This window comes from Microcebus murinus, chromosome 18 (genome assembly GCF_040939455.1).
Source record: "Microcebus murinus isolate Inina chromosome 18, M.murinus_Inina_mat1.0, whole genome shotgun sequence".
NCBI classification, from domain to species: Eukaryota; Metazoa; Chordata; class Mammalia; order Primates; family Cheirogaleidae; genus Microcebus; species Microcebus murinus.
In genome coordinates, this window is record NC_134121.1 from 49,092,707 (window position 1) to 49,108,568 (window position 15,862).

The 15,862-nt window shown below is 41.9% G+C and overlaps 1 protein-coding gene across 2 annotated transcripts in view; it reads right to left on the reverse strand.

The window, feature by feature from the left end:
• ERN1 (endoplasmic reticulum to nucleus signaling 1) overlaps window positions 1-15,862 on the reverse strand; it is an 80,808-nt gene that overhangs the window by 49,163 nt on the left and 15,783 nt on the right. The window contains exons 2-3 of one of the 2 annotated variants that reach the window (XM_075994680.1): window positions 3,070-3,138; window positions 2,475-2,595 (exon numbers count right to left, since the gene is read on the reverse strand). In XM_075994680.1, coding sequence (XP_075850795.1) covers window positions 2,475-2,595; window positions 3,070-3,138 — 190 coding nt within the window. The remainder of the gene's footprint in view (window positions 1-2,474; window positions 2,596-3,069; window positions 3,139-15,862) is intronic. The other variant, XM_012747464.3, reaches the window with a different exon arrangement.

Consider the following 15,862-nt stretch of genomic DNA (forward strand, 5'->3'; position numbering starts at 1 on the left):
AGCACGAGGTGCCTCCTGCCCCACAGGACTGGCCCCGTCACCTCTCTGAGCTCATGTCCTCCCTACTTAACTCCACTTTAGCTGCACCGACTGCTCTGCTCGTCCTCAGCCAGGCCAAGGTCACTCCCACCTTCGACCCACTATGCCATTTGCCTGAACGCCTCCCTCGCTTCCTTGAGGTCGTGCTCAAAGGATACCGTCGTCATCTCAGTGGGGCCTTCCCTGTTTAAAACTGCAGCCTCCACCCCCACCTGGCCCTGCCCCTTCCCAGTCCCTGCTTCATTGCTCCCCACAGCTCTTCCTGCCACTAAGTAATGCATTTTCTTATTCCCTACTAGAATGAAAACTGTACGAGGGCAAAGGCTTTGCCTGTTTTGTTCACTTGCTTAACCTCAGGGCCTAGAACAGTGTCTGGATACCTTTATCATTTATGTACATATTAACAGTTTGGAAAAATTTTGAAACCTTTAGCTATAACCACAAGATTCAAACTAAATTGAAAACTCAGGGTATCTATGCATTATCTTGTTTAATCTTCATAGAGAAATATCAATTGAGGCTACTGGTATCCAGGGCTGACCTACAATAAGCCCATTTATTCTTAGAGAACCAACGAGCCTTAGAACATAACGGATACTATGGGAAATTATTAGACGGTAATCAGATTTCTACAATTCCTCCTTTAAGGGTCTTTTAGCTTCCTCCTAATCAGTGCTGGATTCCACTGGCTCTGTTTCTGGCCTGCCCCTCCTCCTTCTCACCCTTCCCTGCTCCCTGCCCCCTTTGCAGGGCTGTCCTCCTGTCTCTAGTCACTCACAACCATGGCTGGAGTGATCTGAAAGCAAGTCCGTTGAGCCATTCACCTGTTCGATCTCATTAATGGCTCTCAATTTCCCATTTGATCAGGCACAAATGCCTCAGTGCTACGATAAGGCCTGACATACCCTTGTGGCCCACCCTCCCTCCACCTCAAAACACCCCATAGCACCTGCCAAACTGGAGCAGGCCCTGCAGCCCAGACCTGCTGCCTCCTTTGCTGCTGCCTAACTCCTGAGTGAACTCAACTCACCCACCAAGGCTCACCTCCAACACCAGCGCTTCCCGAGCCTCCCCTGTCCCCAAGATGGGCTCCCAGCACATGCTGGTCCCTTCCATGGGTGCTTACAGTATTCAGCTGTGTTGCAGGGCAGAGAGGCCCTGCCTGGGAACACTGAAACCAAGGAACGTACCCTAACGACATTCAACTGCCAAAAATGCTTCTCTCACTCCTCTTGTGACCTGTCAATTTTCATCTTTGGAAAAAACAGGAAATTCTGAAATTTAAAGAACTCTGTTTTCAATTTCAAAACATTAGAAGGTGTAGTAAACATGATGGAGAGACAGTAGAGATGATGTTCTTGGAGCTTGTAATACAGTGCCAACAGCCAGCTCTGCAGTTTTCTTGTGGCCACTCACTCCTGAGACAGCAGGTCCTTTTGGTTGCTTAAAGTCCTTGATGACCCAAGTAGTGTCCACACAGGTGACGCAGGATGGCCTGTAGTACCCTGGCTGTCCTTAGCTATGGATGGTAACTAGGTTTGCTGCTGAATTCACAAGATGGTGTGTGACCCGACACACGCCAATATTTTTCCACCTAGAATGCTGTTTTGGAGCTTTTAATTAAGGAAGGAAAAACATTTGCTGTGCTTATGAAAATAATGAGTCACAGCAGTGACGAAAGAGAATATGCCAGTCAGACCCGAACCTAGGGTAAAATGAGAATTATTGCTGGACAGAATAATAGAGATGACTCTGAAAGTCCCAAATCCTGGGATTTGCATGACTTTATCTGGAAAGATTACTTTGGAAATCAAATACAATTTCCCATCTGTACCATGGGACTGTAGTCCGACTCTGCTAACTACCACCAGGAAGATCAGATCAGAAGAGGGACACGTGGTAGGGTAAATGAGAAACAAGCTCAATCATTTACTTCCCTCACCATCATGAGCCAATAAAGTGGTTAACTTGGATGAATGTCAAATATTACAGTCCCCAATTATTACAGACTCTATAAAAAATAAATGAGTAATTCGAGGTGTTAAGAAGATACCTTCTTGTAATTTATAATCACAAGATTCTAATTACGAGAACAAAGTCAATGCAGCACGTCTTCATGAAGACCAACCAACCACAGCTATTAATAGAAAAGCCTAGGGCCATTTAAACATAAGGTCTGCACTGAAGCAAAAGACATAAATCAATAAAACATGAAACATGCTTCTTCAACTGATGCACTTAGTGACTTAGTGGATAATCATAACAACTCAAGCTGTAAACATATCCTTTGAGCACAATACCTTTTCCTCTCTTTGATCCCATTCTCCTTGTGCATTTATTAGATAATATATACTGTTTTCCTTTTCTCTGGAATATGTTTACTTGGAAGTATCTAAGCAAATGTTCATGTCACCCAAGGACCAAATCCAAATTACCTTCTTTTAAAGTCCATTTGATTGAGCCTGTCCTCTTGCTGACAGCATGCAAACTTCCATCCAGGGTTGACACAAACAGTAAGGTTTCAGGAAGCGTCACTGTGCTGGTACTTCCAAAAATCTGCAACAAGAATCTTCCCGTCAATATGATTCTTCACCTTGGGCGTGTACAATCATGGACCCCACCCCCAAGGTCATTCTCTAAAACCCTCCATCATCTCCTAGGTGAAGAAACTGAGTTGGAGAGTCTAACTTCCCATCAAGGACATGTGTGTAGGCAACAGCTGAGTCAGGACAAGAACCCAGGTCATCTTATTCTAACCAGTGATCCTACCTGCTGACAGACAGGCTCACACCCTGATATGACAAGGACAGGAATTCCGAAATAATCCATGAGCAACCTCCATTGAAACAGAGGGGAAAACTATGCTCAGCATTCTGACTTCCTTCTGTGGGTCTATTTTGCTCTCTAACACCTGGTCATCTCATAAGATTTTATGGTAAAGAATGCCAAGCCCCCCGCCCCCAAACACAAACACACACACACTCTCTCATGAAATTTTAAAAAGCAAAAAGGCCAGGTGCCATGGCTCACGTCTGTAATTCCAGCACTTTGGGAAGCCGAGGTGGGAGGATCACTTAAGGCCAGGAGTTCAAGATGAGCCTGAGCAACATAGTGAGAAAAAATTTTAAAAAATTAGCCAGGTGCAGTGGCACACACCTGTTGTCCTAGCTACTCGGGGAAGTTGAGGCAGGAGAATCACTTGAGCCCAGAAGTTCCAGGCTGCCGTGAGCTATGACTGCACCACTGTACTCCAGCCTCTCTCAAACAAATAAAAAAATATAAAACACTTAGGAGGAAATGTTTAAAGCAAGATAGGAAAAAGACTTTCATTAAAGAATTTATATAATAAGACACCAAGATTCCAATCAAGACATGTTATAAAAAGAAATGAATAAAAATTATAATCAAACTATTCCTCACTTAGAATAAAAATATAATTTAAATTAAAATGTACCTTTTTAGCTCAATGAATTTAAAAAAATAAAACATTTTAAAGAAAACAGCCAAAGGCCATAGAATTAACATTCTCATCCATTGCTAGTAGCACTGAAATGATAAGTTAGTATAATCTTTCTGGAAAGCATAAAAGTGCTCATACTTTTTGATCCTGTAATTCCACGTATATAGCCTAAAGAAACAATTCCAGATATGGAAAAAGCTCTGTGCACAATGATACTCATTACATCCCATTTGTAAACACAAAAGAACTGGAAAGAACCAAATTTTCAATAATATCTAAGTGGATATAATAAATCAGTTAAGAAACAAATACTCAATGAAATATTATACAATCATTAAAATAACACTTGGAAAAATCTACAATATAGAAAAATGCTTATATACATTATCAAGTGAAAAATATAGAGCCCAAGATGTGGTATATACTATGGTTGTAATTTCAGGGGACAGTCTTTTTTGCCTGCTTGTCCACTGGCTTTGCTATTGTACCCTCATCCACATGGTTTCCATGGCAGCAGTTGTGTGTGTGTGTGTATGTGTGTGTGTGTGTAAATGCATGTGCAAGTGATAGTGATAGCTGGTAAGGTTTCCCTTTTGAGGTATGGGCCCATTCAGCAATGTCACACTTGTAATGAGATTTTCTCTTCCTTTATCACTATACTATATTCTGCAAATTAGCTGGTTCCCATGGGTCTTTAATTAAAAACAGGTAAATGCAACTTGCTTATACCACAACAATTTGAATTTTGGCACAAATGCTGTTTTTAAAACATAGGAGTCTGGCTGGCTTTTAGCAATAAATGCAAAAGGATGATGGTGTTATTTGTGTATTCCTGACTCCGGAATGCCTGGTCACTTTCAGTAAGAGCTGGATGCCTAGTTAATCCCTTCAAAGGGAAGGCCCCACTGGCTCTCTCCAGGGCAGCCTGAGGTGGCAGGACAAACACTTCCGCCCCTGCATTCCTTTTTCTCAGTGGAGACCCACTGGCAGAGCGTAAAGCAGCTGCCAGAACCTTGTTCATCCCATCCCTTGGGTATGCCTGGCCTGGCCAGGGAGAAGTTTGGGGCTTCACTCTGCCCAGGGCGGGGCCTGCTCACGGGAGCAGGAGAAGCTACAGCAAGCTTTACCACCGCCGCTGCTCACTCCACTCTCTGTGCACAGCCTTAAGTCTGAGGAAGAAAAGTCCTTTTTATTTTTCTAGGAAACATTTTATTTTTTTATCATGGCAGATTTTTTTTGGGGGGGGGGCCTAAAAAACTATTATAGGTACATAACAGTTGTATATCTTTATAGAGTACATGTGATGTTTTGATACAGGCATACAATGTGGATTAATCAAATCAGTGTAATTGGGGTATCCATCACCTCAGGCTTTTATCATTTCTTTGTGTTAGGAACATTCCAAGAGAAGAGTCTTCTTTTAATCCCACTTTGGAAACTAGGAAATTAGTCCCAAAGTATGAAGCGGCTAGGAAAATGGAGGCCTCCAGGGCGGCGCCTGACCAGCCCGGGATCTAAAGGTCACTGTTTGGGGAGTGGTTAAAATTACTGTAGCCAACAAGGTCCAGATGGTGACAAGCCACACCTGGATATATTCCCGCCTGAACCAGAGGACTATGCTTGGCCCAGAGCACCCGGGCCTGGAGAACAGTGGCCCTATGACAAGGCCACTGCAGGCTGTAGCTCATTGGACACTGAGGAGGGAGAATGGGTTTGCAGGAATCCCTGGAGCATGTCAGGTGGGGATAGGTGGAGAACGAATAAATGGAAAGGGTTGATGTACACAGATCTGGGGGCCAGGAAGTGGAAATCACCGCTGAGCCCCCTCCTCCCATCAAACAGTTGCCACAGGAATAACCCTTTGGCACAAGAGGTCTTGGGATCCATGTAAGAATTAAGTTGGACTCTCTGGGTGGCTAGAGTGGAAAGAAATAAAACTTTGGAGAGTTCTTTATGTTTTCCATCATGTGGAAAAAGCTGGATGACAGCTGAAAGACTGGGAGAGCTCATCCTGGTTTCCCTGCTCCTCGGACCTAGGGAGTTCTTGCCTTTGGGCTCGGGGACACTCCAGGTCTTAGAATAAATTCCCCTTTGCATTCGCCTGTTAGAGTTAGGTTCTGTCTCTTGCAATGGAAACACTCCACACACATTCTCTCTCTCTCTGTCTCTCTCTCTCTCTCTCTGCCTCTCTCTCTCTCTCTCTCTCTCTCTCTCTCTCTCTCTCTCTCTCTCTCTCTCTCTCTCACACACACACACACACACACACACACCTATTTAAAAAAATATAGGGCCGGGCATGGTGGCTCACATCTGTAATCCTAGCACGCTGGGAGGCCGAGGCAGGCAGATCACTCAAGGTCAGGAGTTCAAAACCAGCCTGAGCAAGAGTGAGACCCTGTCTATTTACTAAAAATGGAAAGAAATTAATTAGCCAACTAAAAATATATATAAAAAATTAGCCGGGCATGGTGGCTCATGCCTGTAGTCCCAGCTACTTGGGAGGCTGAGACAGGAAGATCGCTTGAGCCCAGGAGTTTGAGGTTGCTGTGAGCTAGGCTGATGCCACGGTACTCTAGCCCAGGCAACACAGTGAGACTCTGTCTCAAAAAAAGAAAAGAAAAGAAATAGAAGATGAAGAAAATACTGCAAATTTATAGCAATAGTTTTTTCTTCTCTATTTTCTAAATTTTCAACAATATGATCATGTAATCTGCAATGAATTTTTCATAAAATAGAAAGGAGATGGACAAGTTTAGCAAGTGGCAGAGAAGCTGGAATTTAAAGGCGCTTCAGCGAGCACCCAAGTTCCAGGGGAAGCACTTTCCATCTCAGGACATCAGGCAGTTCAACCACCTTGGATAATTAATACCCACGAAACAAGGGGCAAAAGTTTTAAAAACACAAGAGGTCTCCCAGAAAGATTGTGTACCTCCAAGAATAGAAAAGTTTGTTGTTAGTAAAGCCTATGGTATAACTATAATGAACTAAATGGCCCCACATATATCTTATCACAGTATTAATATTTAAAAGGTTCAATATTCACTAAAACATATCAATGCTCCTTCATTACTAGTGTGGCAACAAAAGCCACCTGCCTTTTCTGAGCATCTTGGAAACCACAGGAAGAGCAATTATCTATGGTTGGTTGGTTGGTGGCTCGGAGTAACACACTAATCACATAAGTAGCAGTCTTCTTAAAATCTCCCCAATACAACATTTAGAGAGGATTTGAATTTGGCAACTGAGAACTCTAATAGGTAATCACAATGTCTTGTTACACACTATCACAACTGGCAGGTTCTTCTGTTCTTTTAAGGTGTGGACTATATCAAATCAGAATGCCTGGGGGGGGGCTGCTCTGAACAGTGTTATGGAAAATAAATATTATGTATGGAAAATGTAAATATGGAAAGTAAATATTACAAATCTTCTGCTTTTCCCCCTCTGGCATTTTTTTAAAGCATGAAAATGCCTACCTTCAAATATAGTTGCCATAACTAACATGAATTAAATATGCTTCTAGATGCCTTTTTTGACACTGAGCACAGCTGAGAACTATTTGCACCTGAACATCAGAAAAATGCTGCTTCACGATAATGAACTTTTGCCTTGCCTTCGCCCAGCCATTTCAGTCTCCAGTGCTCACTTTTCTCTACAAGCATATGCCCTATGGCTACACACACTATTTTCCAGAAAGCCTGAAAAGTGGAAAGAAAATGCCGATTCTGCAGTCCTGCTTCAAGTTGACTATTTGGAATCTGACTCATTTTTAAAACTAGTGAAATATATACTCCTGGCTTTGATGGTGACTTCTAGGAAGTAATCAACAGTAACACTGTAGAGGCTGAGAAGGGTAGTGGCAGGTAATCTAGTCTAGCCTAAAACTAAACATCCATTAACTAACTGGTCCCCACAGACATCAGGGTCTGTTCACATAAGCCCTCCGAGCAATCTCAGTGTACCCAGGTCATTTTGGAAATGCCCAGCCTACAGACTATAATGCTGGGGAAAGGGCTGTTAGAAAAGCCAACGAATGTCACTTAATGGACTTCAGAGGTAGGAGGTTTCTTAATGCAGTCCTGCTCAGCCAGGAATGGCCCAAGAGTCTCCCTCCCACAAACACAGAGCAAGGCCAGGGCTGGATCCTGATGCTCAGTGTCCTCACTACAAAGAGATCTTTCACAAAGTCCAGCAGACTCCCCATTCATAGATGCACCACTCACTCCGCACTGACCACAAAGACATGGAAGCAGCTACCAACTGCTCACGCAGAGATGATTAAAAGGCAAGTCACCAACAATGTAATTCTCTGATATCTGAACTCAGTCAATCGTTAGTGCTCTTGCATTAATTAACTCCATCTGTTTCAGGCAAGGAAAAAAATCTTTTTCTAAATTGCCTCCTGAAACAACTTTAGAAAACATCTTCAATGAAGAGAATTATGGACACAAGGGATACGTAAGTGTTTAAACAGCAAGAACAAATGAAACGGCCTCTAACAAAACCCCACTAATTTCTAAACCAGTATTTGGAACTGGTCAGGCAAGGAGCTGGCACACCAGTAGCTGGAGAACAACCAGTGAAGACCCATGGCTTGGTTTCTGCGGCACGTCTGAAGTTGTGGCTTGTTTCCACTCCACTTACCCCAACTCCCACCCCATAACTACAGCAAGGAGGCACCCAGCAGGTCCCCTGAGATTCAGAACATATGAAAGCTGAGTGCTTCTCATCGGGGGTTTCAGAAATGCTGCATTCTCCAAAACAATTTGTAAATTTCAAACACACATTTCTAGAACTAGTTCCCAGGTTAATTGATTACCTAATAACAAGGGTCAGAAATAAGGTTAATAGGCCTGGTGTGGTGGCTCACGCCTGTAATCCTACCACTCTGGGAGGCCAAGGCAGGCAGATTGTTCGAGGTCAGGAGTTCAAAACCAGCGTGAGCAAGAGCGAGACCCCATCTCTACTATAAATAGAAAGAAATTAATTGGCCAACTAATATATATAGAAAAAGTTAGCCAGGCATGGTGGCGCATGCCTGTAGTCCTAGCCACTCAGGAGGCTGAGGCAGAAGGAGCCTCAGCTCCTTGAGCCCAGGAGTTTGAGGTTGCTGTGAGCTAGGCTGATGCTACGGCACTCACTCTAGCCTGGGCAACAAAGTGAGACTCTGTCAAAAAAAAAAAGAAAAGAAAAGAAAAGAAAAAAGATTCATCTGAAGATGAGTATAAAAAAAAAAAAAAAAAAAAGAAATAAGGTTAATAGTACAGCCCTTCCATCTCTAAGTCAGTGGGAATAAACAGTACCATGCATACACGTGTCTCATATCCAGTTTTCCAAAGCAATCTACACTTGATGAGGATTATAATCTATTCCATTTACAAAACTAGAGCATCGTACCTGTGCAAAAAATAAAAGGCATGTACACACGTGTGTGCACGCACACACACATAGAAAACCCATCACTGTGAACAAGAGAACCACACACTTCTCAGGCGGCATGCAAATTGATCAAGTCCAACCTAACTGTACATCTCTAAAAGTTAAATGTATGTGGCAACTCCATAGTGTTAGTTTAATAGGATAAGTAAAGATGGTCAAAAGAGTTAAAACAAAAATCTTTTCTATGAATCTTCTCCCCTTCCTACTTCTACCCCAAGAGACAATATTTATATAATAATCTGGCCAATAACAATTTTTTTTTTCCTTTTAGGAATATCAGATCAATTTCTAGAAGTTGTTAAGAGGCTGGTTTTTTTCTATGTGTGCTTTTGTTTTACTAATAGTCCTCTACTTTCATTGAATTACTGTTATACTGCATAATACTAACTTTAGTTTTATTTATTTAAGATTAAGAAAACCACTTCTCCAAACGAAAAATATTATGCTTGTATAATGCTAGCAAGGATACTGGCATGTGTTTCCAATGGAATATTGTCATATAACATCACATGTATCTTGGTTCCCGAAACCTACATTCTGCCATCAACCAGGCTGCCTTTTGCAGTGCAGGGGCTCCTTGACAAGGTTCAAACCCACTGGACAGGTGGCCACACAGGTAAAGCAAAGTAAACTGACTTAAGGGTTCATTTGGGTTGGTTAATGAATACACATTACAGTATTACAGGTAAGACTTGAAACAGTTATGCAAGTGAGAGGAGTATATGAGAAAGATTTCCAAGGTATTTTGTTTTACTGCCTCACTGGGAAATATGAAATCTTAAGAACAATTAAAGCTGTATGTTGCTGAATGAAGAATAATAGATTTCAAGCGGACTACAGTGTGCTAAGGAATCAGAGCATATAATTATTAATCTTAGCAACGATGCTTGCAGGTGGGAAGGGCACACTCCAAAGGACCTACAGGGGAAGGCAAGATAAGACTGTCTCATGTGTGGATGTGCTGAGCGCAATGGTGTCTGATGGATAAGAAGGTAAGATTAGTAACAAGTAATGGCAAATAGGCTGGATTATCCTGCTGTCTGTAACTGGCTGAAAGCAACAGGGAGGATTCGCTGATTTTAAGGGACATCAGTAAGACACTTCCTGACATGCCATAACAGGATTCTAGTCCCACATGGCTTCCGACAAAAGGGAAAAAAAACAAAAAACATCAAAACAATTTGTGCAGTAATGTCAATCCAGCAGGAAGAAATATCTCAAAACAGTAATCTGTTAACATAGACCCTTGGCAGGCACCAAACGATATTTTTAAAAAAAGACATCTCTGTCTACAATTCCTTTATTTGCAGCAATATGTACTTCGGACTATAAACTCAAAGCCTGGCTATTTGTGATTCTGGTTGCTTTACAAAAGTACCCAGCTGAGTACTGTTTTCTAACGCCATTTGATCACATCGAAGAAGACTGCCTGATGATGGCCAAAAGACATCAAAAATTCACTAAAGCAGCATAACACTGAAATCAGTGCCCAGTAAGTGCAAAGACCCATTCTATCAAGCTCTCTCAGTGATTAAGCAAGCAAGCCCCCAGGGTAAAAGCCTCACACTAATCAGGGGAGTTTCAGGGGCTGAATTCTCAGCTCCCAACGGTCTACCTTTGAAGGTATCAAAAGTAAAGTCTTATTAGGCAGATATAAAAAAGATTTTTACTCACGCCTGTAATCCTAGCTCTTGGGAGGCCGAGGCGGGCGGATTGCTCAAGGTCAGGAGTTCAAAACCAGCCTGAGCAAGAGCGAGACCCCGTCTCTACTATAAATAGAAAGAAATTAATTGGCCAACTGATATATATATAAAAAATTAGCCGGGCATGGTGGCGCATGCCTGTAGTCCCAGCTACTCGGGAGGCTGAGGCAGAAGGATCACTCGAGCCCAGGAGTTTGAGGTTGCTGTGAGCTAGGCTGACACCACCACAGTCTAGCCAGGGCAACAGAGTGAGACTCTGTCTCAAGAAAAAAAAAAAAAAAAAAAAGATTTTTATTTTAACCAAACCCCATTGCCCAACTCCCATCTCATTTACATATTCAACAGCAAAGCACTCATCTCCAAATACAGAGACTTCTATACAACCACCTGTACGCGGTGACATAGAAATCTCACTATTCTTAGTCTCCTATTTATTTAACTGGAATAAAGATTAAGAACAGGATTAAAACACTGGTGATAATAACAGACTTTTCTTGTTTAGTTGCGTCTACGTTTCAAGGATTTCAGTCTACTTCTAAGTCATTCCAAATTCTGTTACACTTCGTTTACCCGTGTGCAGGTCAGCAATAATCCATCAACCATACAGTTCCCTCTAACCAGTCTATCGGCTGTTACGTTTCCTGATATTAAGTCAACAAAGGTAACCATGACATTTGCTTTGGATGAGAGTCAAGTGTCTAGCTGGGATGCAGTAAAGGGCAAGGTCTAACTGAAACGGCATTGTGTGATTTCCAAATTCAGCAGCTGAGAGAGTTAAACTAGTATTTGTGGCAAGTCTGGTGTGTGGTGTAATTAACCACCATCCAAGACAGTTACAATTCTTTCAGTTTAGGCTACTGCTGTTTCTTCAATGGATCTGATTAAAAAAAAAAAAAAGTCCATGGTATTCCTGAGTGTCAAGGTATGCTAATTTCACAACAGGTGAATATATTTCCCCCAAAACTGGTTTTGGGGGCCTGGGGTGGGTGTCTAAGTTTAACCAGTTGCCGTTCTGTTTGTCTTCATGGTCCCTCTGCCATCAACTTTATTGCCACCATGAGAGAAGGAAATACATCCGGGCATGAAAGGTGCTATATGAAATCCTTTTCCACTCCACGGTCACGAAAACAAGCCCTTGTTCTTAGTGTGGTATCAAATCCCTAAGGTCGCTGAAGATCCTAGGGGAGATAAGTCAAATCCCACATTTTAGATGTGAAAACTAAAACCCAAGGTTACACAATCATTTAGTGGCTGCGCTCTAGAATACAGGTTATCACCACCGTATTGTGTTGTCTTCAATAAAGAGAAATAGCACTAATTTAGATCTTGTAACAACTGAGAAACCTTTTAGGCTCAATTCCTTAATGGAGAAGCATCCTAAACAAACTAAACTAATAAAGGTCTGTCTGACTTAAACTATAAATTCAGCCTTCCCAAAAGCCAAATTTTATCCGTTTGAGTATGTATACTCATGTGTAGTGCCTATTAACAAGACATTCTCATGTGAAAACCCAAGGGGAAAAATCCACTCAATTAGATTTTTCTAATTTCAGACCCGATAATAGCAACTGATCTGAGACTGTCAATTTTGCTCTTCACACTTGGTTAGAGACTTCTTGGAGGGGGTGGGGAGGGATGGGGAGGGATTCAGTCAGGCTGAAAGTAGATAAATGCTCTAGTTAAATAAAAATTGCCTACAAACAACTGTATTTATGACATAATTGCCACTACACTTGCCAGATGTTGCCAAGCTTTAGGATGTAAGTTAAACACAATGAAACACGTCTCTGAGATGCCCAGTCAGACTGACTTCCGCCAGGCAGGACCCCGTTTGTTTGAGATACACGTTTGAGGATCAGCCACTTCCCTACTGGCCCAGTCCCCCATCCGACTGTTAGCTGGATAGTCATGTAAGACCATGTGGCTCCAAACACCACAGATCAAACAGCAGGGACTGTTTACTGCTTCTGAGATATGTACTTTTTGAGATGAAAAAGGCAGTCAAGGCCCAGAGAGGTGAAGTGACTTGCCCAAGGCACCCCAGACAGTTAACACAGACACAGGACTGAAACGAAGGGCTCCGCCTCCCCGTCTGGTCCAGTGCTCACTACACCACATTGTAATTTCACTACTTTAAATTATGGTTTTCTGAGAGCCATAAGCTTAAATTACTTCAGGCCTGATGCTCTCCTTTGAATCCTGCTATGGTAGATACAAATCAGCACTCTGCTCTGATATGAGGGTTGGATCTTTTCAATGTGACCAAAATGTAATTTGTAGATTCTCTACAGATACCCATATACCAAACAGCACTGCAAATTACACAGGGTTGGGTCGTTAAAAAATGTTCTGCATGAAAATTCCTGAGATCCCACTGCAGATCTAAGTGGGTAGGAATAACACCAGAAAAAGTCAAAGGTCACAGCTTTAACCATCATTAAAAATTTCCTGCAATACATATTTATGCAGTCCAGTTTTTAAAATGTTAATTTTTTATTTAACTGACATATAAAAGTTGTATATACTTATGGTGTACAACATGCTTTGATATAGGTCTACCAAACATATATCAAGCTAATTAACATATCCAAGTGGAATATGGAATGGCCAAGTCAAGCTAATTAAGATATCCATTACCTCAGATTCTTACCTTTTTTTGTGGTGAGAATATTGGAAATCTACGTTTAGCAATTTTCAAGAATTTAATACATTGTTACTAATTATAGTCAACATGCCGATCTCCTGAGCAGCCCAGTTTAATGATTTATACACATGCCTTTTGATGATGATGATGATGATGATCTAGCCGCTGCAAGTCCCTTTGATGGAGCCAGTCATTCTTTTAATGTTGGAGCCAAGGAAATGCACATTACTGATCGGCACAGGACAACTCCTTTGAACGGCAAGGACCATTTTAATGACCAACCATAAACTGATGGGCCTCACACAGTGAACTGGGACAGTTTCACTTAGTGGAACTAAGAGAACGCACACAGACACACACAATATTCAGATATTGACTTTTTTGTGTGGAAAAAAAATCTCATGCCATCAGATTTCCTTAACTTCAGCATAGGTCCTGTTTTCTAGGCTCATCTGAGAGGCAGTCTTTACGTAACTCTCAGACACATGGACAGAGATGGGAAAGCCTAAGAAACTGCCTGGAAGACTGTGGGCACGACTCAGCCTACAGAGCCGCGGCTTGCAAACCGAGGGCCGAGAAACAGCAGCAAAGCCAAGAGGAACTGGTCACGATCTAACAACGCTGCTTTTTCCAGCTTATCAAGTGGTCGGCAGGAAACAGAAGCAGGAAAGAATTACCAACGAGGAGATAGCAAACCTGTGGGCTCAAGGACGAGGCCCTTCCAGACATCAAAGAACAGAACCCCCTCCAGAAGAGGGAAAAATGGCTGTGTAGGGCAGGAACAGGAGAGGGGACATGCTTTTATGGGATATACTCTGCCACCAGCAGGCTCAATTTCCCCAGGAAGCTCTCTTCCTGAAGTCGCTGTCCTGGTCAGGCTCCCGCCTAGTCTGGAGATCATCTAATCCTACTGCCAACTTCTCCAGGTCCCAAAAGTGGACACCATGGGCATCTGGATTATGGGGCAAGGTGGCTAAGCTTGCAAATTTGTTTTTTCTTTTGAAAACTGAGGAACAGCAACAGGTCTCTAAACACTTACAAAGCAAAATAAATACTAAGAACTTCAAACTTAAGAGTTATATAAATATTAAAGAAGATCATTTAATAAAAGAAATTGGTGGTAGCCAAAGAAATCATCAGGAAGTAAACAAAACTCAAAAACCTGATTATCCACTCTGTCAGAAACCTCAATTGCTCCCCATCTCTTACTCTCATGGGCAGAGAGCAATAATATAATAGCTGGAGCTGACAGAGACAATCTGAAATAAATAAGAAAAAGTTAAAATAGGTGGGGTTTGTGGTATTTAAGAAGAAGAGTATAACTGCTAAAGAGATTTTTACTAAATGTTACCACAAGTTAAGTACTGGGATTGTATTTCAATCATCTGGAAACTCACCTATGTAGTACACTTTGTTTTCTGATGCTGCTGAACTATTCAACAGATATTAAGTTCGATGTAGTTCCCTCACAGTATAACGTGGTGGTTAAAAGGGCAGATTCTGGAGCCAGAACACCTTGGCAGAGACCTGGCAACAGGTCTCTAAACACTTACAAAGCAAAATAAATACTCTCTCTATGCTTTGGGTTTCTCACCCATAAAACGGGGATAATAATACCTACTTTATGAAATTGTTGGGAGGAGCTTCCAGATAGCTGATCATATGGAAGTTCCTGGAGGGTGGTGCACCCCAAAAAGGCACAGAAGCTCCATGCCCCTTCCCCCTGCCTTGCCTTACACATCTCTTCATTTGTATCCTTCGTAATATCCTTCATAATAAACCAGTAAATGCAAAAGTCAACAACTCTAGTTTAACCGTAGTGGGCCACATGCAGACTGAGGTCTGGTACATGGGAAGATCATCAATGCTGGAAGCCACACACTTGGGCTTGCCCTGGAGGTGCAGGTTTAATCCAGCTGAAAGAAACCTCTGGGAATGTAAATCAGAAGATAGGGCCTTAATATATTTCCTTTGTGAGCAGCAGGCTTTTCCCCTCTTAGGAGAGTAATCAAAACAAAGGATGATCTAAACAAGAGCTACATTTTACGTATTTCCTACTTGTTAGTAAACTAACTACTTGTTAGTTTGGGCTTCTAGTTGAACTGGCTATCTATCTAGCTACCAAAGCTGCAGTCGTGCAGTCACCTATACGGTTAGCTGTTAACTGTGCTACCCACCAATGATGAAACAGACCTTTACAAAAACGGTACGGTTGTGTGCACGTTTGGTTTTGTGTTCCTTTAAACATTGAATATCGGCACTGAATGACCTGAAATAGTGGATGTTTTAAGATGAAGTTAAAAATCTTTTCTTAAATTCAACCATCATTAGAATTACTTTTGGTATCCCAGAACATTACAAATTATGAATTAAACAAGTATACATAAGTAATTGCTCCAAGTATTTCAGAGTACAAAATCTGCCAGCTACAGTCAAATCTCCCCGGTATCTAGCTAATACTTAATTTTTCTAGTGAACATTTGTCCTTTACCAAAATCTGTGCCACAAAGTCCTCTATGTCCCTAGAACAATTCCATGAGCTTTTAAAGACTACAATAAGAGGGTACATGCTTTAAA